Source organism: Linepithema humile, chromosome 1 (genome assembly GCF_040581485.1).
Source record: "Linepithema humile isolate Giens D197 chromosome 1, Lhum_UNIL_v1.0, whole genome shotgun sequence".
Taxonomy (NCBI): Eukaryota; Metazoa; Arthropoda; class Insecta; order Hymenoptera; family Formicidae; genus Linepithema; species Linepithema humile.
The window spans coordinates 6,429,452-6,451,211 of record NC_090128.1 but is presented as its reverse complement, the minus strand read 5'-3'; the positions used below and the strand labels follow the sequence as shown (position 1 = coordinate 6,451,211).

General features: G+C 40.8%; 2 protein-coding genes across 10 annotated transcripts; one reads left to right on the top strand and one right to left on the bottom strand.

Annotated features, from left to right (window-relative positions):
* Positions 1–150: 150 nt before the first annotated feature.
* Positions 151–3,096, top strand: LOC105679824 (monocarboxylate transporter 7). 4 transcript variants are annotated; one of them, XM_067361198.1, is made up of 6 exons: positions 151–449; positions 1,035–1,173; positions 1,235–1,652; positions 1,797–2,311; positions 2,533–2,724; positions 2,865–3,096. In XM_067361198.1, the coding sequence occupies exons 1-6, from the start codon at positions 330–332 to the stop codon at positions 2,975–2,977; spliced, it is 1,497 nt and encodes a 498-aa protein (XP_067217299.1). In that variant the 5' UTR covers positions 151–329; the 3' UTR covers positions 2,978–3,096. The 4 variants fall into 4 exon arrangements, with proteins under 4 accessions (XP_067217299.1, XP_067217300.1, XP_067217301.1 ...); XM_067361199.1 differs by having other exon boundaries at positions 760–1,173; XM_067361200.1 differs by lacking the exon at positions 151–449 and adding an exon at positions 456–600 and having other exon boundaries at positions 760–1,173.
* LOC105679835 (protein draper-like) lies at positions 2,730–21,752 on the bottom strand. Of its 6 annotated transcripts, XM_012380112.2 has the most exons (19): positions 19,097–19,243; positions 18,860–19,018; positions 10,969–11,216; positions 10,682–10,808; positions 10,354–10,522; positions 9,690–9,936; positions 9,257–9,377; positions 9,038–9,175; positions 8,773–8,952; positions 8,372–8,699; positions 7,874–7,981; positions 7,532–7,696; positions 7,129–7,335; positions 6,267–6,422; positions 6,006–6,182; positions 5,817–5,927; positions 5,524–5,730; positions 5,224–5,400; positions 2,730–4,867 (listed from the first exon to the last, which is right to left on the bottom strand). In XM_012380112.2, exons 3-19 carry the CDS (start codon positions 11,061–11,063, stop codon positions 4,575–4,577), a joined length of 3,006 nt encoding a protein of 1,001 aa, XP_012235535.1. In that variant the 5' UTR covers positions 11,064–11,216; positions 18,860–19,018; positions 19,097–19,243; the 3' UTR covers positions 2,730–4,574. The 6 variants fall into 6 exon arrangements, 5 of the variants coding, with proteins under 5 accessions (XP_012235535.1, XP_012235534.1, XP_012235536.1 ...); XM_012380111.2 differs by having other exon boundaries at positions 18,860–19,200; XM_012380113.2 differs by lacking the exons at positions 18,860–19,018; positions 19,097–19,243 and adding an exon at positions 13,798–14,263.
* Positions 21,753–21,760: the final 8 nt, after the last annotated feature.

Genomic DNA, 21,760 nt, shown 5'->3' with positions numbered 1-21,760 from the left:
TTTTTTGAGAATCACTTTTATACCTCCGCTGATCATATCGACATTCGTTGACGATATCGAGCGGGAATTAAGTTTTGCAGACGTGCGCGGGTGCTTGGCAGGTGTAAACCGCGCGGTTTTTTCTTCTTATCAACGGCTATCGCAGCGTCGACATCTTAGTCAAGATTAGATACCGCGTATACAATACATTTTAACTTACCTCGATGAGCGCTGTTTGTGGAAGACAGGAAAGTGTCGCAGAATCATCTTAACGAGTTCTTATTACTTAACACCTTTCTTTGGATAAGTTTACATCGAGCTATACATCGAACGCAAACACAACAAAAAAAATGTCGCTCGTCAGACGACTCCGTCTCGACGAGATTGTCAGTTCGTTTCCGGAACTGGGGCCAACAGCTCCAGATGGTGGCTACTCGTGGTTCGTTCTCTTCGGTGTTATCTTCATTCAGGTTCGACTATTGCAAAATTATTGCTTCGGTGAAGATTACGCTTCCGCTTAGACATCAGATCTCGTGATTTAGCAGCGAATGCAGTTATCAGACTCTTTAGTAAAATTAACTGCAAAATTTGGAAGACAATCAATATTCGGCGCAATACAGGGTATTTAGAAATATATTCTCAATAGTACCGAAGGATGTGTTCTTACCTGAGGAATTACTCATTTCCTCTTTGTTCCCGCGCAAACGACGACGGATATCCTTCACGCGTTGCGCGATGAGCAATTAAAAGCGTTGAAAATATAAAATAATTTTGTTCCAGGTGTTGTACGTTGTTTATGGCGCAAAAATGTCAAATACAAGGCACGCATCCAGCTGAATCATACTATGACTTTTCATAACGATATATAAATCGATGCTAGATAACTATATTTGTAATTGTTACGATAGGTAAGTGGAATCTCTAGTATTGTGACTATATTTCTCGACGCCCTGTACAAAATTCCACGCTTAAAAAAAAAAAAAAAAAAAAAAAAATGTAAATGTAATGCAAAATTAAAAAAAAATATATTAACGCCACGCTGTTGAAATGCGTAGATGACCGTACCTAGCGTCTTGTCGATGTACGGCATAGTGCTGGGACATTTAACGGAGGAGAATTTCCTTTACCTCGACTTGTGGAGCGAGAAGATCACTCTGACTCCGATATTGTTCGTCGCTTTTTGGAGCTTGGCAGGTACTTAATTTTTTCACACCGACTTACGCGTCGATGTCTCTGCGATTTTCGTTTCCTTCAGATCCATGGACGAAAACGATCACGGACCTGGCGTCGATACCGCGACTGGTCGGCCTCATCGGCGTGGCGCTCCTCACCACGGGTGTCATAGCTTCCGGATACCTGGCGACTGGCGGAGTGGGCGCATATTTGGCCAGCCTAAGCGCCGGAGCGGTGATGGGTATAGGAGCGAGTTTCGTGATCGTGGAGAGCGAGACCGTGCTGCGAAAGCATTTCAGGGAGAAGCTCGCATTGGTGCTGACGCTGAAGAACGTCGCCGCATCCGTCGGCTTCACCATCGTTCCAGCGCTCACGCATTTCTTGCTCGTGGAAACCGGACTGAGAGTCGGTCTCTTGCTGATGACGATCGCCTTCGTTCCTACCGCTCTGGGTGCTCTCACTTTACGCTCTCCGACTCCACAGCGAGCATCTCCTTACAGGTAAGCGTCAGCTTGCCTTTGCATTACAAAACGTTCTATTTCGACAGAAGGTTTCGATTGAATATGAGAACATTTCGATGTGTCGCGCGATTTTACATTCAATTGAAGAATTGTTAACACGCCGTAATATTGCACCTTCGACAGATTGCTTCTGCCGACCGAGGAGGACAATGAACTAGGCATCAGGATATCGTCGGACAAAGAGGAGTCGGATCGACGGAATAGCGGTTTAGACAACGTCGGCTACGACGGCAGCAGACAGGACGGAAATCCCGCGCCCTTGTTCAGCGAGATAAACAGCATCTACGCGTATCAGGAGACAGACGAGGACGTCGAGCTTTTCACCAGTCCGACCGTGCAGTCGGCCAATAAGTGGAAGCAGGAGTTTCGCGTGGCTCGCTACTTCCGGTTCTGGGCGGTGGCGGTGACCTGGATCGGAATAAAAATCGGAGCGCTCTTTTTCTGGATTATGGTACCATTCTTGTTTCTGAAGCGAACGGGCGTTGGTTTCTCCGATAATTGGGTGCTGTTACTGGTGGCCGCTGGGATCAGCTCATTCATACCCAGTCTCGCCAGCTACTGGTCCACGACCACTACCGCGCAATACAGAAGAATATATTTCGGCAGTGCCTGCTGGCTCGGCAGTATTACTTTTTTAAGTGCGTAGTCTGAAGTCTGCAACATTTGCCAGTAAATAAAGTGTTCACAATATCGGCGAATTGACACCAAATTTAATTAATTACATCAATTTTGTTCTCAATTTGCCAACACTGTTAATATTTGGCTATCTAGGATTCTCTTCAATTAGTATTAAATTATTTATTAATAATGCTAAATTATTTTTAAACGCTTTGCGATTCAAATCGATTCTTACTTCTAGGTTTAACTTACGCAGATGAATATTACCGGTTTCTGATATGTTCACTACTCGGCGGAATCAGCATCGGCGGTCTGCTCGCCTGCAAGGACTTGACGCGCTGCGACGTCCTGGGGAATCAATTTGCGCATCGCTCATACAAGTTATTCTCCACCGTCGTCGGATTGGGCGTGCTGACTTTCAGCTTCGTGAACAGTACGTATTTCGTAACGTCAATTTATTTTACAATTTTACAGAGATTTATAAATTGCGACTTTGGTACGCGATGCGTATAACACAAGAGTGCGTGAAAGAGACTTTGGTCTGGATTAATGCGCTGATTTTGGCACTTGCAGGTGAGAGCCTGTGCCTTTACGCGGCTGCGTCGCTGCAGTTTTTCGGCGGCGGCTACTGGATCGTGCCGTCCGTTTGGGAAATCGTGCAAGCGCGGAGACGCAGAGAGGGTTAATGCTGCTTACAAGAAATCACGTCACGCTACGTTCCATCACAAAAAATATTATTACAGTATTTACAGGGCGAAACATATGGCGATCAATTTCTCAACGCCTTTAAATAGTAGGAAATGTTCTTACCAAATAATCTTAACAATAGACACGCGCTCCGTATACTGCAAACTACATAGCAAGAAATCCATTATTATTTAATCCTTTGCACGTACAAAACAGCTCTCGTGAATCGCATAGTCAATTTTAGATTTTGCCTAGAATGTAAAACGACATAGCACGCAACGAAATGCTAGACTTTACGCCTCTTACCGTTAAATGCAGAGCAATCGAACAAATGTTTAGACATTATATAAACAATTATAATAAGGTATCTTTCTGGGAACCTTTATTAAAATATATGTATTTCTCAATCTGCAAATATCAACAATGCATTTTACGATATTATCACACTTCTGTCTTAGCTTATTGACAATTTCATTCAATTATTTATATTTATCCTGCAAATTCTTGCTTACGCGATCATACTTCTCATACATATGATCATATTTCTCAATGTAAATCAGTGATATGATTACGTACATACGGAGCGATACTAAGAAATAGTTTGTTTTATTATGATACAGCGATACAAAGGTAAAATTATATCACAAGAGTGTCGCAAGATAAACAGAATAAACAAAATTCCGTGACTTCTTGCACATGAAACTTTCTTTAACGGAAAATATAAAAAAAAAAGGTTTAAAAAAGGTAAAAAAATTTGTAAACGCGTTCAACTAACTGATAAAAATCGCGTAATCAACAAGTAGGATAAAATGATAAAACAACTGCTTACTCATGAACGTATAATAGAAATAAATCACGTGCGTGCTCACGTAAATTATTTCGTATATAATTTCGCAATTATTCATTCACATGTCGGATAATGTTATTTTATTTTAAGTATAGTAACTACTAATTTTATTATTAATTTTTAAACTAGTAATTTTTGGAATCAACAATTATTATAATTCTTTCAAATGCTTTTATAATAATGATTGTAACATTAAAGATTACGACGAGTAAAAAAATGTATATAAAGAATCATTACGCGCACTCGCGTATTCATGATTTGATTTCATATCACCTTTCATCATTGCTATTCATCATTGCCAGCTTCTTAAAGCTACTTATGCCCCTTCTGGCAACACATATGCACGTATATCAAATGGATATACAATAATTTAATTAAAACTATACCTAAGAAAATGTTTATATGTACAACAAAAATGTTTTCTCTTTAGATTATCATGATATGATGGTAATACTGCTGTATTTGCCAACCGAAGCGCGCAAAATCCAATTTTTCCTTTTTTATATATAAAAAATATTTTTTACGAAACTAACTTTTGATAATAATTAGACATAATTATAACATAGACTTATTTAAAAAATGAAGAACCTTTTAAATGACGATGCAAGTAAAATACCACAGACTTGCTAGATCATAAAAAAAGCAAACAGTCTACTATAAACAGTGGAGACGATTCTTCCGACTGATCGTGAAATTCATTGTTATTTCAAGCTTGGGCAGTTGAATGCGAGGAATGCTGTACGACTTCCTTAGGTTTCACCTAGTTCCGGATCCTTATCTATTACCTTGCTAGGTCCTGGATTGTCGTGCGATTTGGGCACGTAGCCATTAGCCGTTCGACTCGATTGTGGTTTTATATTCCAGCTCACTGGTCGTGGCTGATTCAATTCATCGTATTCCGCCTCATTGTTTTGTTTGATCTCGTCGTAGACGTGTTCAATTTTTTTACCGTCCATCTCATCGATGCTGTGATACACATTCAAATTCGGATTTCCCATGTCGGCGTCCCTGTTCTTCAAGTCGTATTGCAGTCCGTATGCTCCTAAAAAAGCAAGAATAAAAAAATCAATTAATTAAAATTATTCGTCTCTGAAAAACCACATTTAAAAACGCAAGAGAAAAAAATTTATTGCAAGCAAAAAAGTAATTAATTAAAATTATTTATTACGATTAATTAATTAAATAATTAAAATTATTTCTTTGAAGAATCACGCCAAAAAAAAGCAAGATTTAAAAAATTAATTGCACGTAAAAGAACCAAGAGCAAACAAATTAATTAATTATTTTAATTAATTAATTAATTAATTACTTAAAATTGTTCGTTTTTAAAGAACCACTGCATTATTAAAATTGCATTATATAAAATTGTTATCACATCATTATCAAACCATGTAATACCTTTGCATTCATCCTCGTCATCGGTACAGCTGTTCAGACCGAGTTTAGCCTTCTCGGTGTTTATATTTTTGTGGAAGTTATTTCGGAACTGGAAGTTGTTCAGCAATGTGGTGGTGCCGTCATCGAACTTCGAAGAGCCTTGATACGCGTACACAGGATTGTCGAATTGATTTCGGTCTACGGCAAAAGCGATTTTATCAATTTTAACGCCTAAAGTTTAAACTCTTCTGTTTTTTTTTTTTTTTTTTTTTTTTTCATGGATAAAATCTTAAAGATCTCTCAAAGCAAAAAAAGACCTACCTGGCGTAGGAATTGGCTCCGAGGTGTATTGCACTTGAGCTATCTCACACTTGAGATCGGCCACTCTGCGACGGTGATAAAACCATGCGACTAATGCTATGCTGATCACAACGACGGCCGCAAACACCACCGCTACGATGTGTCCGTGTCCGCCTTCGTCCTTCTCCTGAATATTGCGTGAGAACAATTGCTCGTCGCAGTTTTCGCCTAAAAATCATTTATTATGTCATACAAAACTAAAAATCCCAATTCTTCTTACATTGAATTCCTTTTTTTGAATGCATTTCGCGTACCTGTGTATCCGTGCCTGCAAATACAACCTTTAGCTGGATGGCACGTGAAGAAGTCGTTTTTACATTCGCAAGGCTCCATACAATGGTCGCCATAATATCCTTCAGGACAAACTAAAAGCAATAAGTGTTAATCAGTACAAGTCATTTCTTTTTTTTATATTATAACTTACAACAACTTGCTAAACTTACTCTCGGTACATCTAGTTCCCGACCATCCCGGCGCGCATCGACAATGACCGTCGTTGGGCCTGCACTTTCCACCGTTCTGGCACTTGCAATGTTGCGTGCAATTTACGCCATACGTGCCTTCCGCGCAAGGTATTTGACAGTACTCGCCTTGCCAACCAGGTCGACACTGACACACACCTAAGTGGAGAATATGCCTTGATAAATAAAATTTTTTAAAACATACAACAGATGGGTATATTTTGAGAAGGACATTCCACTTGCCTGTTACGTGATGACACTCTCCCCCATTTTTACAGTGACAATGATTCGCGCAATTTAGCCCGTAACGATCAGGAGGACACGGATGCTCGCAAGTCAGACCCAGATATCCCGGGCGGCAGACGTACTCGCCGGTAACGTGATCGCATGTCATGTTTCCTAAAGAAATAATATTTACATTCATTTAGAAAAAATTTATGCAAAGAAACTTCATTATGTCTCTTAATTTTTTAATATGTGACATTTTTCCTAAGTATTTTTCTTGTTAAATACATTGTGCGCTTTAACAATAAGATGTAAAATAGAGAAAATGATTAACGAAAATACTGAAGTGCTTACAAAAGCAGACAGTCAAAGAGCGAAATAAAATATTGAGAATATGAATATGTCAGCGTAGCGATCAAATTCTGGCTTCGTTAGTTGCATTAAAATACAAAATAAGAGACAATCCACTTCCAAATGTGTTATGTATACCTCCGAATGTTACAACATCACCATAAGCGGGAATTTAATTTTATGATTTTATCTGTTTCGCTTAGATTTTAATTACTCAATTAAATACACACCCATTGCAACGCCTAATATTATTGCACTTACGTAAAAACACGTTCCGTGAGAGCGAGAGACCGAGCGTTTCGATTAATGCATGAAACTTGGAGATTGTTTAGATACATATAATAACTATTTACATTCGTTTAGAATGTTAAATCTACCAGGTAGAATAATTCACATCACATTTATTTGATGCTGTCTATGAAATTCTAATTCAAATAATCATCTAAGAGCTATCATGCAATTTAGTTTGTTACGGCGAACAACTCGGACCATGCGATTAAAAGTCTTTGAAATTAAATCTTCTCATTACCGATCATTCTTTCCGGACATTGCTCTTTGCATCCCAGGCCGTACCATCCTTCTTTGCACGGTTGCGAGCAACTGGGGCCTTCCCAACCCCTGGCACAGATGCAACTTCCGGTCACGGGATCACACGAACTATTGTTCATGCATTCGCAATGCGAGTGACAGTTTTCGCCGTAAAGACCCTCCGGACATTTCGTTTCGCATCGAACTCCTGTTTTGATATCAAAGTAAAAACCGTCGGCAGGTTTCGCTCGCCGCTTTAGGCAGCTTTTTCACGATAAGTTAATAATGGACGCAATGAAGCTACGTTTACAAATAATTTTCTTCGATTTGAAATTGATTCTTTTCGTTCGATAAAAATTCAATATCTACAATTCGAGCGATCGCGGGAGTAAAATTCAACAAACCTCGCCATTCTGGCTTGCACTTGCAATACCCGGCAGCGGAGTCACAGTCCACAGTGTTCTCCTCGATGCAGTCGCACGTCTGATTGCATCCGTTCCCGAAGAAACCCTTTGTACAACGATGCTGGCACAGTGTGCCGGTGAAACCAGCCGCACAAGTGCATGTGCCTGCGTGTGTATAGATAACGCGTGTTTTCAAAAGTGCAAAAGTGCAAAAGAAAAGATTTGAAGGCGAAAATTTTTCATATGCACTTCTCCCTGTACATTTCTCAAAATAGTCTCGATGTCAAATTCCACGCGTTAACAGCTGTATTGCATTTACTGAAAAATCTCTAGTCATCTTACCATTTTGCGGATTGCAGGCTGCATTGTTAAAACAGTGGCACTTGCCCTCGCAATCCTTGCCGTAGAACTTGTCATCGCACGGACGATCGCACAATACGCCGACCCATCCTGGCAAAATGTCACAGAGATACGTATAATTTGTGTCGTACTTACCGATGTCGTATATCTTTTTCATCGGAAATAGAGAGAGAGAGAGAGAGAGAGAGAGAGAGAGAGAGAGAGAAACTCTAATAAATATCACTAAAATCTACACAACTACGATCAAAAAAGTAGGATATCAAGCAAATCTATCTCTTGTCTAACACCATGCAGAAATTATGCAAAGTATCGGGAAGAATATGAAAGACGACAAATATAACAAGATAATTAAATATTTAGATGAGCAAAAACACTTGAAACGTGATATTTGACGTGAAGGCTGTTAATTATTTCCCCCTTGATGAATCCTCTCTTTTGAACAAATTTGTAATCACAGGTTTGTTGTGTTTTTCGACTCACCAGCTGTGCAGTTGCAGCGTCCGTTTTCGGGCGAGCAAGTGGCCCCGTTCTTGCAGGCGCATTTCTGCGCGCATTCCTCTCCGAAAGTATTTTCGGGACACAGCTCGCCGCAATCCTTTCCGCGGTACCCGGCCGCGCAGATGCAGCTACCGTCGATGGGCGAACACTGCGCGTTGTTCTTGCAGTTGCAGCGATTCTCACAGCCCTTGCCGAAGGTGTAGAAGGGACACGGCCTGGCGCAGGTCTCGCCGTCCCATCCCATCTTGCAGGAGCATTTTCCGGTCCAAGGATGACATAGTTCTGAATTGTTGTTCTCGCATTCGCAAACCTTTAAGCAAACATAATTCGCGTTAATCGACAGTGCGATTTGTAGCAACGGTTTCCAAGAAGCTGCAACTTACCTTTGTACAACCAGGACCGTACAAATCGTCCTTGCAAGCTCGCTCGCTGCAAGTTTTGCCCGTCCAGCCGGGACTGCATATACACTTGCCGTTAACAGGATCGCAGCTGGCGTCATTTTCACAGGTGCAATTATTTATGCAGTTTAATCCAAACGTATGCTCCGGACAGATTTTCAGACACTGTTTGTCGAAGTAAGAAAAAAAGGAAATTATCAACACGATCAATTCAACGCGATACAATTAATGAAGGACAATCGACACTTACTTTTTCGCTGTAAAAGCCTGACTTGCACTGACACTCGCCCGTGACGTGGTTGCATCCAGCTCCGTTGTAGCAGTCGCAGGTTTGAGAACAGTTCTTGCCCCAGAAACCCTCCGGACATCGATTTGCGCACACCGAGCCCTATGCGAGCAAATATCACGTACGTCAAATTATGCGATCGCAGATCATTTCACATTTAATTGCGCTTAAAGTCTCACGTACTATCCATCCGGGTGTGCAGTAGCACTCGCCAGTCGTGGGGTTGCAGTTACCACCGTTCTGACAACGGCATTCCGATTTGCATTCCTCGCCGTGCTTGCCCACCGGGCACGGATCGTCACATCTATGACAAGTGATCATTAATGCATAGAATTGATAAACAGACAAATTTCCAGATGCCTTCCAGAAGATAAGTTATCAGTTGCATTTATCTGTTAACTTCCACTTTAAAGAGGATTTTTTAAGAATATTTATATTTATATTTTTTTTAAATTATGAAAAATATAAATAGCTGAATATTTACAAGCATAGTGAACGAAGATAAAAAGTCCAACAAATGCCGATAATTCCTGAGAAACGTTAAATTGCAATGCAACACGCGCGAGCCGCAATTTTACCGTTGCATTACAGGAATAAAGAAAAAAAAAAAACTCACAGTGGTCCAGTGTAACCGGAGGCGCAGTGACATTCACCAGAAATGTGGTGGCAGCTTCCACCGTTTCTGCAACGGCACTCCTCGGCGCACTCTTGTCCATAGCGGTTGGAGGGACACTTTTGATCGCAATACACACCGGTCCAGCCCCTCGTGCACATACATTTACCGTCGAACGGATCGCACGTGGCCCCGTTCTGGCACTTGCAATCCATCTCGCAATCTCTGCCCCATTTACCCAGCGGGCACCCTGTTCATACGAGAGTTAAAAATAATCCGCTTCGTACAACGCTTAAACGAATTTTTCATCTGCGCCAACGTAAAAAAATCACTACACATTCTTCTCAATAGTTCTTTTATTTTAATAACTCCTCGATGAAAATATTCCGAAAAAAAACGATGTGAATTTTTTTCAGTAAAAAGATATTCTTAAACTTTGGAATTTCAAGACACTTTCCCCACGACATTGTTTTTCAGAAATGTGTCCTTATCCCAGTCTTTTACTAATCGTTATCTCGAGTAATCTTAAATATTCTCTTATCTTTGTACGTTATCTTTTCATGGCACGCACTACTCGTCGAGGTTTTGTAAGCGAAACGCAATGCGTAACAAAGAAAGCACTTGAGCTGCTCGGAATTATCATTAGTCGAATAGAGGCTGCACTTACTGAAATCGCATAATGGCCCGCCGTATCCCGATTCGCACTTGCAGATATCAGGCGCGATACAGGTACCATGGCGGCAGTCCTCGGAACAGACCGGAATGCAGCGATCGCCGTTCGTAGTTTCCGTGTACCCTTTGCAACACTCCTCCACGGGCTTTTGCTTCGACAGCTCCTGCAAGAACCGCGTAATGAGATTACGAGCGTGTCCGTCAAGTTAAGCCACTTGATCGGCGTAATCGCCTCTCCACAGTTTTTCTTCTTTGTTACAAAACGGTAAGGAGCTTGGATACAATTTGTTCATAAATTAGAAAATACTGATTAGATAACCGACCTGTTCCTTGTAGACCGTTCTGAAGACAACTTTGTACTTGGAACATCTCGGCGGAAAACTGAAGCACCACGTATTCTCCCTCACGGTGTAAGGTTTTTGTTCCGATACCTTCACTGTTATTTTATACCTGAAATAAGCAAATATTTATTCCCGCAAATGCCGATATCTGAGCCGGTGCGACGGCACTCACAATCGGTGGAAACGCCCTGAGCGGGGGGAGAGGCGTCAGTCGAGCGCTGTCGCACGTAAGTCGCACTTAATTGCACAAAATTTAACTCATTACTCACGTTTCTTGCCGCGTACAAATGTTCGGTCCTTCGAGAGCCGATGTCAAGGTCATCACGGCGACAGCCGCAGTGAACCACCACACCGCAGACTGCATTTTCAGCTGATCGATGGTGACTTTGAACTTGGCAAATCAAAATTCGCTATCGCCGTCTCATCGCATCACACGCTGCTCCTTCGCGTTTCTCGCGTGACCGAATCCCTCACGCGTGTCCGGGAGAAAAAATATCGGTCAGCTTGTTTTCCCGATCTGAAAGTGAAATGTGCCACGTTAAACGCGTTTGCGTGTCGCAACGACACGATTTACTTTTGCAAATGCCTGCAAAATGCGAACACGAAAGGACGCAGTTATTCGCGACTACGTGCGAATTCTGTGCGCTTAATTGGAGCCGTTAGCATATTTTTCTCGTCGTTTCGCAGAAAAATCTGTGTCGCGTCTACTCGACTTTACACTCTGCGCCGTCCGTAATGAATCACGATCGATACAGCGAAGCCACTCGGCGCGCGCGGTGTCCAGTTACAGTTATCTTGATTTAGCGTAAATAAGCTCTCGAGTTGCTTTCGCTGAACGCCCTATCGTTCTACGCTTTATTGATTCGCGTGCTGCGATCTGATATGCGCGAGGAATGCCCGCCGCGTTGCTTGTGTGCAAATCGCGAAGGATTTTCTATCAAAAGTCCAAGCGAGGTAATTTTATTGAACGGGGACGCGTGTCGATATCGCAACGAGGATTGCGAAATGCTCCGCTCGGAATATCGACTAGCAGGTCGATGAGCATTCGATGCTTCCGCGAAAAGCTCGACGAAATTTCAGTCGCGTGCTTATGACCGGAAATTGTGCTTTGCGATCGAGTCAAATACATGAATCAGTGGCTGCACACGTGCTGAACATACGGTTTTGTCATGACGTGACTCGCGCCATGATTCATAGTGCGAATCAAGCGGCTCGCTGAGTCGCGACCGGAAGTGCCGTAATATTAGATCGATGGCAATGCTTTAAGACGAGTCCGATCGCTTGATCTCCCGATACGCCCACGCGAACTATACGCGCTAACATCCTTTTCTTTTCGTTGGCTTACGAGAGCGGTTAGAGTCGATTTTAATCATCGCAGCTATAATTACTCCGCGTGTTCTCGGATTTTCACTCCGGCGATTGACTTTAAACGAAACCGGATGCGCAGAAAGAAGATTATACAATCGCGCTGGCTTTTCTAGAGCACGTCCCGGGAAGATGCGGTTTTTCTCAGAGCGCGGAGACGCGCGAGAGATGACACACTCCGTGCCTTTGTGCACGCACCTTCCGGCATCGTCACAATTATTGTCGCGACGAGTAAACACGCGCCCTCTCTTTTTCTCTCTTTTATAACTGTATAGTCGACTGCACGTCACCGTACAGTTACATACGCGGGCGAAACCGACAAAAGAGGTGAGCGTAACGCAATTGTTCGCGGCCAGACGGGACTGGCGTACGCGCAGATGGAAGCGGAGGATGTATGTACGCACGCACACGAGAATTCACAAAACCCCTCTAATAGTGCGAGTCATATTGTAACAGCAGATGACTGGATGTTAGATACGAGCGTTCGCACGAGTCTAAAATAACAGTGTACGATGATACGAATAATAAACGTTTTAGAATAATAAACTCGTATTGACGTTTTCTCTTTCGTTCTTGGCATAAATTTTGCAAATGAAAACATTTTTAATGCGATTGTTTATTCGCGAGCGTGAATACTGTACGCTGTGAAAGAAAAATCAATGGTACTACATTATGTAAAGAATGCATCTGTCTCTCAAAAAGCTCTGCTTCTTCTCCTCGTCTTTCTTAATCGCTAAATTTTCATTCCAACTTATTTTTGATGACTGATTTGTGCAGATATACTGATAAATATTTATAATATTAATGTGCGTGGTTAAGAAAATAGCAGAAAACTTTTTATTTTAATTAATAAAACTAATTTTTTAGCCATATTTAGCACTAGATAATAGATATATTATTTATGAATAAAATGATTGAAATAAATAAGATTAAAATATGATTTTGTAAAATGAAAAATACTTCAAGAAAATTCCATTTTTTTTTTTTTTTTTTTAATTTATAAAAAGAAAAAAATTACAGAGATTCTCATAAAAACGTTTTGTTTGCAGCTCCGAACGTACCGCTGGCGTGTTTGTCCATGGATCAATAGAATTAAGTGAAAACCTGACCTGCCATTTTAGTACAGCCGAATTCTAGCCGGCGTATTCGTGTTCACTTTACTGTGGTCGAAGGGGGAGCGACCCTTCGAGTTCACACGACCCCGGGGGGAATTAATTCGTTTACGTAGAAAAAAAGCTCAGGGACTCTGTGGTGTAGGTGTGAGCGTGTGTATCAGGCGCAAGTCACAGGATGTGGTGATAAAATGATACATCGAACTCCGCCCGCGGGATGTGCATCGTTCTCTGTTGAGATGACAATTGCGAGAACAAAGGATGTAGGAAGGACTATGGTCGTCAATCTAGGAGAATGCGATAAAAGCCAATGAGACGATATAACGGAAGAAAGTAACGAAACAATAGAACGTCGTGTTAAATTCGAATGAATGAAACTAACAATAAGATGATTCACGAAACAAATATTTTGTTTGCGGAATCGCTGACGGGAATAATTTCGTAAAATGCGGAAACCGTCTCTGCGGGCAAAATGATAGTTACTTGAAATTTGAAATAACACAATGGTGTGATGCATAGTTCTGAAATAATAAAAAAAAAACTGACAAAAGGGCTGCAACGACCGTCCAAAGCGTCGAGACAAAAAACTTATTACAAATCAGCACAGAATTTTTTGCGCACCTGCACTTTAGTTCTTGTAACTTCTTTTTCCGTTAGTTTTGAAATAACACAAGTTTCTCTGAACAGTTCTACTGCATATTTTCTCAGATTGATTATCCAGACTTTCTGTTGTAAAGAAGATCACGTCGATTTTTTTATCGAAACGGACAATCCGAAAGTTGACCGTCAGTGATCCAAATATTCGACATAATATTGTTGAGTCGATGAACCGCGACCGAGCAATTTCTCTTGGCATTATCTAATCATACGTTTTAACATTTGTACAGCAGATAACGTTATGGTGCAAGAAGATTCAACGCATCAATGAGCACGAACGGAAGAGATACGACACGATGCAATTAACGCCTCAGCGCAGTCGTCCGAATGTCCGATGCAAATCTTTTTTTTTTTTTTCGCGCACAAATACATCGCGAATGAAGAATGCAATCGCGGAGCTGCATACCCACGTTTTGCGCTAGATATACTACGAAGATGCGCCGATGTTAGCGATGCATCAGCGGTTCCGCCGATACGGCGGACAGATTAGATAAATCACGCGCTCGCAGACGCTTCACCACTCATTATCCCCGTTCACAGTTCGTCGCATGCATTACCGTTTAAGTGCGGAAACAATGCAGATCAAAGTTTAGAGAGCGAAAAGCACCGAGTCGTCATCTTTTGATTTCGTTTCGAATAAATTTCAAGTGGAAAGGAAAATCGCGACGAGCATCGGAAGTTTTCACACTTGAAATGCAATCGGACCGGCATCGCGCTTTCCATCGTTACGTTAATAAGGCGAAAACAGAATTATACAACGACGCTCGTTATGACGCGATCGAACCCCGACGCATCGCGAGGGAACGAAAGACCGCCGAGGTGCGTAAACTTCCGCGGACTCGCTAGGAGCGCACTAGGATCACTTACGTAATTCCGCGATATCTAACGGCGCCGACAAAAGTTTGTTCCAAGAAGAAATTGTGTAACGGAAGCGCGACGAGCGTAATCGAAGATTTCGTGTTCACGAGCTCGCCCGTTTGACAATCGTACACCATGTATATACAGTCTCTTTTTTTTATCAATGATATTGTGTACGTCAATAAAGTTGTTGAATGTGAGATAAAACTCGACGCTATTAGAAGAACCGGAAAATGTTTCGTAAACCGATATCCTCAGGAAACTCTGAGTCTCGTACGACCCGATTGTGCCTAATCGCGCGACAGCGTATCCTTTTACCGTCAAAAAATAAATGTATCTTAAATATAACGTATCGGGGAAAAATTGCATGTGCGTTTGCACTTATTCGGTTGAATGAATCGCACGACTTTTTCTCTTACATAATAACGAGGTATTGCGAATACAACAGTGAAAGTTACGCACCGCAACCCGCGACGGCGTAACGCTGTCAAAAACAGGTGCAGAGACCACGACATTTCTGAATACACGAGAAAATTTCTGCACGTGTACGAAAACACACACACGCGCGCGCGCGCACACACACATCTCTTCTGTGCGCGGCGCAAGATAAAGTCCGTTCGAAAGGATAATTTTCCAAAGACCTACTTTCCAAAAGACCTACTTCCATATACAGTGCTGATAATGGCGTCAATAGAATCAACATGCGTGCGATGTTTATCGAAACTAATCAGGGACGCAAATAAATGTGCGAAATTATTGTGCGCGGAGGATTAATTATGGGTGACCTGAATCCGTATTGTCGCGAGTAATACACAATATTTAGAACGTTTATAGATTCAGAACGTTTCAGAAATCGATTGCTCAAACATGCCTGACCATGCCTGAACCATGATTTCCAATCGTTATCTCGGCTAGATACCGTGTCGGAAATGATGCGGTATTCGTAGGAAAGCCGGTCGGCTCGTCAAGCCTGGATTATTATTAGTGCAGAAGAGTCGTAATTCTGTTTTCGTGTGTATCGATCGGTTCAACCCTTTGCACCTGCAACGCTAGCCTCTTCGGCAATCGAGCGATGTAATACACGAAGAGCTTGAATTACGCTCGTAATGAGACTCTTCAAATTACGCGCGATCATTCGCGCATGTGAACTTTAGAAGAGAAACTTTAGACATTGAACGCGATTGTCGTATTAGACAAATAAAGTACTCAAATAAAGATATTCAGCATCAAGTGACATATAGCAATGAATATAATGAAGTGCAATGAAGTAAAAACGCCTCGGGTGTTGACAAAACGATTCAGGCGAATGCGAGAAAAAGACGGATAAAAAAACTCGCACGAATAATGAACAGCTACTAAATTCGTAGCGTGGACAATGAACAGCTTCAAGCGTAAGACGACTTAGATAAGTACAGGGAAAAAACGTTCAGCAAAATTGATACTTTGCGACGGCGGCTTGGCTACTCGGAAGCCGTGACAATTTGTCGTTTTACGTGAAAACGGCCTTGACGTACGAGCCAGCGCGACGATACTCGTACCACATTGTCATTCTCGGAAAATCTAGTCACTCTATACGGCACGCGTGGGTACTTAATTACTCGCGATACCCGTGCCTGAATAATGCACAGTGCGTATAAACGTTTCGTTCATCAGCCGGAAATTATTCTCGCGTGTGCACGAAAAATCACGCGCGAAAAGTCATCGACGTGTGCGGCGAATTTTGCGAAATCGAACGACGCTTTAACGTGTAAATTTTCCGTCGGGGCAAAGATCGCCATTATTGTGGTAATTAAATGCTAAACAATGTTTCCGGGTTCCAGTAATCCGCGATCGTGAATCATCATCGCGCTCTGTCGAAGCGTTTAACAGTACGTGACTTTTGACAAAATCAAAATGAAAATGTGGACGCCAACGCTGCATGTTCTCGATAAAATTTCTCTCTTAATAACGCACGTTTTAGTATGTTATTTTGTTCAAATATGTATATTATTATGTATAATATATTCTCTGTTAGATTTTCGCAAGCGTTTAATATGCGAAGACAAGGCTTATTTTTTTTTATTTATTAGGTCTTGTTGGTAAAATATTACTGTACCTATATAAATTTTCTTATGCGTACAAAAGTACGAATTCTTGCGAAGTCAAAGCAGCGCATTTTCTTCCTTATCTCGCGTATGAAAAAATATTATACGGAAGATATTTACATCTCGTCTGTATCGCGTAACTCATTCATGTTTGCAGCAGCCGCGAGTAGCAAAGGGACGTCTACATTCATCCGGCTCGATTTATAACCATGCGGGTAGAATAGCTCCGTTCACAGCTTCCTTTCCCCTCGTGCTCTCCCGTCCTCACTCTCTCTCTCTCACACAACCAGAGTTTCCATCCTTCCTTCCCTTTCTCTCTTTAATGACATAGCGTCATTTTACGACGACGTGCCGCGGCAGCATGGTCTTTCACGATCTGTACGCCGTTCCGCGCGATTGAAATTGTCAAGCTGAGTGCTGACTTGGATTCACGATGAAGTTGAGTAAATGGAACGCGCGATGCTCCGATGCCGTGCTTTGTCTTCAACTTCGTCATTGTGCGCTACCTTTGCATCTAATTGTCCGCGAGTGCGTCATTCACGCGCAATTTTAATTTATTCAGCAAAAAAAGTAGCAATCTTAAGTTTATCGATAAATGAATCATATTATATTAACGCAGACTGCGGTCAAGATAAATATTAGTTTTGTAGAGTGTAGATAACAGAAAATAATATCAATGATTCACTGCTCGATATAGAATCAGGAAGGAGATGATCAACGACCAATTTGCTAACATGTTTGGACCGACAATGTTGCATCGTGCTCTTCAACTCGTCGCGTGATCGGAGGCTATGGATTTTAAAAATGATGTCAACAAAGAAATGTGTATTATCGAACAGACCATTTTTGAATAATGAAAACGAAAATTTCAATATCCTACGCTGTGTTCTATATTTCGTATGAACTTCCATTAACTCAATTCACGTTTTGCGCGGAAATCTCAAATTACCTTACCGGAAAAAACAAAAATTGTTCGTTATAACAGCTGATTTAATTGAGGAAGCATATTCATTCGGTCACCTGCTATTATTTCTTTTTTGAATTCACAGGCGGCGGAGGGGAGAAAGCGAGAATCTCGCGAATATCTAAAGAAAGATTTTAACGCATACAAAACGGATAAAAATAGCGGTGATTTTTGGCAGACGGTCAGATATAGTTTATGCGTGGCTTGAAAATCTTGCGTTGCTTTTCAATGGCGCGTGTACGATGTGTACAGCGCAAGAGGCTGGCGAGGTTTGCGTAGCTCAAGTAAGAGCGGAGCAAAACAGAGCTGCGAGCGATCGAGGTAACGGGCACGTAAGAGAAGGAGAGAAAGAAACCGGTCGAGGCGCCCCAGTGAATTTTTACGAGAGATACTTCGGAGTAAACGCGCTTCTCCGTCACAGAATAATCACGTTTTAAGCGCATACCAGAGCCAAGGACTTTGCTCGAAAGCGTACGCACTTGCTTAAGTACACGCAATGTGCACTGTGCGCAGTTATTAATTCAATAGCTAACGATATGATTAATTAATGGCCTATATTTCTAATGAACAGCATTTAAACACAGTTTAAAAATTCAAAATATGTTTTAAATAATATGCGTGCATTATGATTGCATTAATTTCTGAGAAAGTCGTGATTAACAAATACCATTTGATTATGAAATAAACAGGTTTTAGGTTATCTATAATATTGCATTATGCACACATGACACTTTGTCCGATAACTGAATTATGTACACAGTCATACATATTTATGCTAGCAAGCAGATTCTACCGTCAGCTGGATGAAAATCTATCGTGAAGTAAGGAAATTGTTGCGGGAAAAAAGTCGCAAAGCGTAAACTAGTACTTACTTGTTGTCACTAGCTATAGTTAATACTGATAACATGAATCCCGCGCGAATAATCAGAACGGAAAAGAAAATCAAAACATGAGGGAAATGGCGTTCCTTTATACGCACGCGTTACGAGCAATAAATTATTTGAGTGATCTGTGATCGTCGATTGATCAATCAATAGTTTGTATCTTGCACAAAATATAACGCTATTTTAACGATTCTACAATGCATCTGTTTATTCGAGTTTTGAGATAAATATCTTACTTGATCGAAACTGGATCGCTGGCTGACAAGTGTTGCGTGGATCTTTCCAGATGCAATGAATTCTTTCCAATCTGATCAATTACGGCGATGTTCGGAAGAGATGTTGCTCCATTCGTGTAACAGATCGGCTGTTTTTATTGGTCCGACATTGTGGCAAAACTGCGCGCAGAAAGTTATACTCGTCACGATGCACATTAAAAGAAATTGATTTTGCTCACTTTCTCACGTACGACGTACCGTGCAAGGTGTGTGAAACGACAAAAGAATGCAATGGAAAGGGCAGCGCGCGAGACACGATGTTACAACCCCAACGTCTTTCATTCAACTGAAGTTAAGCGAAGGCATCCGGCCGGTCGTCCGCCGGTCATGCCCTTCTCTAGATCGTCCCCCGCCTTTTCCAAACAAATCAGGAGAGAAGCGAGCAGCGCGTGCGCGTGTTGACTTTTGAGAAACCGCGAATTTCGAACGCACACTGCGCTGTATTGACTCGCCTCGCGTTCATCACAGCTTTGCAATACACTTTGTTATAAATATTACGAATTGATTACGATAGCGATACTGTACAAAACATATTTATTTAATAATTTATAGGGATGCGCATACACAGTGTACGGAGTACAAGCTCTAACATCCTTGCAATGCCGCTACTTCGCAAATTGTGTTCGATTCTCTAATATTTATATACAATCACATCTTCTTTTTTATCATTTAACATCATCAGATGAAACAAGATCACTTACTACAAGCGATTACGGCCACGCGTTTCGCTCAACACGATGCTATCAATGGCGAATCTCTTGAAAATATATGAGCCACCGAATATTTTCTCTCAATCGCACGTCGGTGTCGAGAGAAACTCGAGGCGCGATTAGAATATGTACGACGCATAAACATACAAAGTTAAAAAGGCCCGACTATTCAGACCCGGTTTCTTCCTTTTATCTAATACAAAGCTTGCATCTACACGCAACATTGTTCAAGTTTTGTCAAAAATATTCTATGTACAAAGATGGGGTATGTATATATTAAAAAAATGCACGTTCTCACAAAATGAGGATCTGCGGTTTTGTTTTACGTCATAAAATGCAAAATGTCTCACTCTCTTACCAAGTTCCTGCATTTTAGAAGAAAAGATTATGCTACGACTATCAAAACATAATGCAGAATCTGCACGAGAAGCGGCGATAATCAAGTTTGACAAAGCCAGACAAAACGCGTGTTTGAAATACAGATTCTTGCTTTCTTTACGATGTTATGAATAATAACGAGAATAGTACACATCTCTTAAAATTGCCATATCACTCCGTTTTATAGAATCAAAATTACTTCTTAAAATTCATCATGATTACTTTGCTAAAACGTAGAAATAAGTACTACGACAGTTAAGATAGGAATAGAACTGGAAAAATGTACAAATGTATGGACAGATCCTTCATCATTTTCATATACCACGAATGTAGAAAGATTAGTCTTGCATATCTATGTGCGATCTATATTGTAACCTCAAAGGTGGGTCCCGGAACCTCCATCTCGTCACATAAACAAACTTCAATGTATGGTCCTTACCTAGTAATTCGTTATTGCACAAAATATCGATCTGTCGTAAAGAATAAATAAATTAATAAACGATAACAATAAATATATTCTCTCATGTCATTAAATATACTTACATCTCTATATTTTTCCATGCCATTCAGAACCTTCTTAGCAATAAACTTTTTTACATGTGTTATTGTAGCTTGAGCTGAACATCTGATAAATCTCCTTTTCAGAGTCTTCAAACTAGCATTCATGCACTCCAAACATACATTAACCTATAAAATGGGATTATCTCAAATTTCTATCAAGTATTCTATTCTCTTGTACATGTGCATTTGTAATTACCTGTTCATCAGTGCGATGATAATCGGACTCCGCATGTGCATCTGCATTGGCCTTCTCTTCTTCAATTTCACCAGCATTGGGTAAAATATCCTTGGGACAAGGCAAACCTCTAGCTCTATAAAATTCTCTTTCCCTTTTGATTTCATCTAAAATAAAAAATAATTTATTAATATCTGAAGAAAGAAGATACTTTTCACATAGAAATTGAAATTTAGAATGAAATTCATACTTTCTTGAAGATCAGGAACTAATTTATAGACAATATCCTGCATAGTTCTGTCAAAGCTGATATATTGAAGTGGATGAGACTGATGTATAACAATTTGACACGTCGGACAGGTATGCTTCTCTTCTAAATGTTTCACTAAGCAACTCTTGCAGAATGTATGTAAACATTCTGTTACAGTAGTAGCATCTATCAAATATCCACGACATATCTTGCATGTTATGTGACTGTTTAAGGTTTTTAGCTTTATCCTCCTCTCCATCGCATCAATAATCACCATTTAACAGAAAGATATTTGTATTATCTGTAACAATAGATACAGCAATTACAGTAATAGGCAGAAATTAATAAACACAATACTCCAATCTACAATACTCTAAAAGTTATCAAGATGAGTGACTGCTTGAGAGAGTAAACAAATTTAAGGAAGTAGAAACAAACCGACGTAATTTATTTTTATTATTAATTGACGCAAAAGAATGATATGTGATTGCAATTCAGCGATATATTAATTGTGATAAAAAATGGGTTATCGGACTCTAACCTTAATCTCGAGCGTGGTTATACGGCGATCTTTCGCTAGTTCTATGTATTACGAAGTTCTACGGGAAAAATTCGCAAATCCCACAACATTATCACACTTTAACCTTCGAACTACAGTAAGCGATTTGCAAAATTAAAAGTTTTACTAAAAATCTGGTTTAAAAACAACTTAGTGTAAATGTGACTCATAGGACAACAAAACGGACTGAAATGGATTGACAGCAGCGCCGTTTGCGACGAGTAGCGGC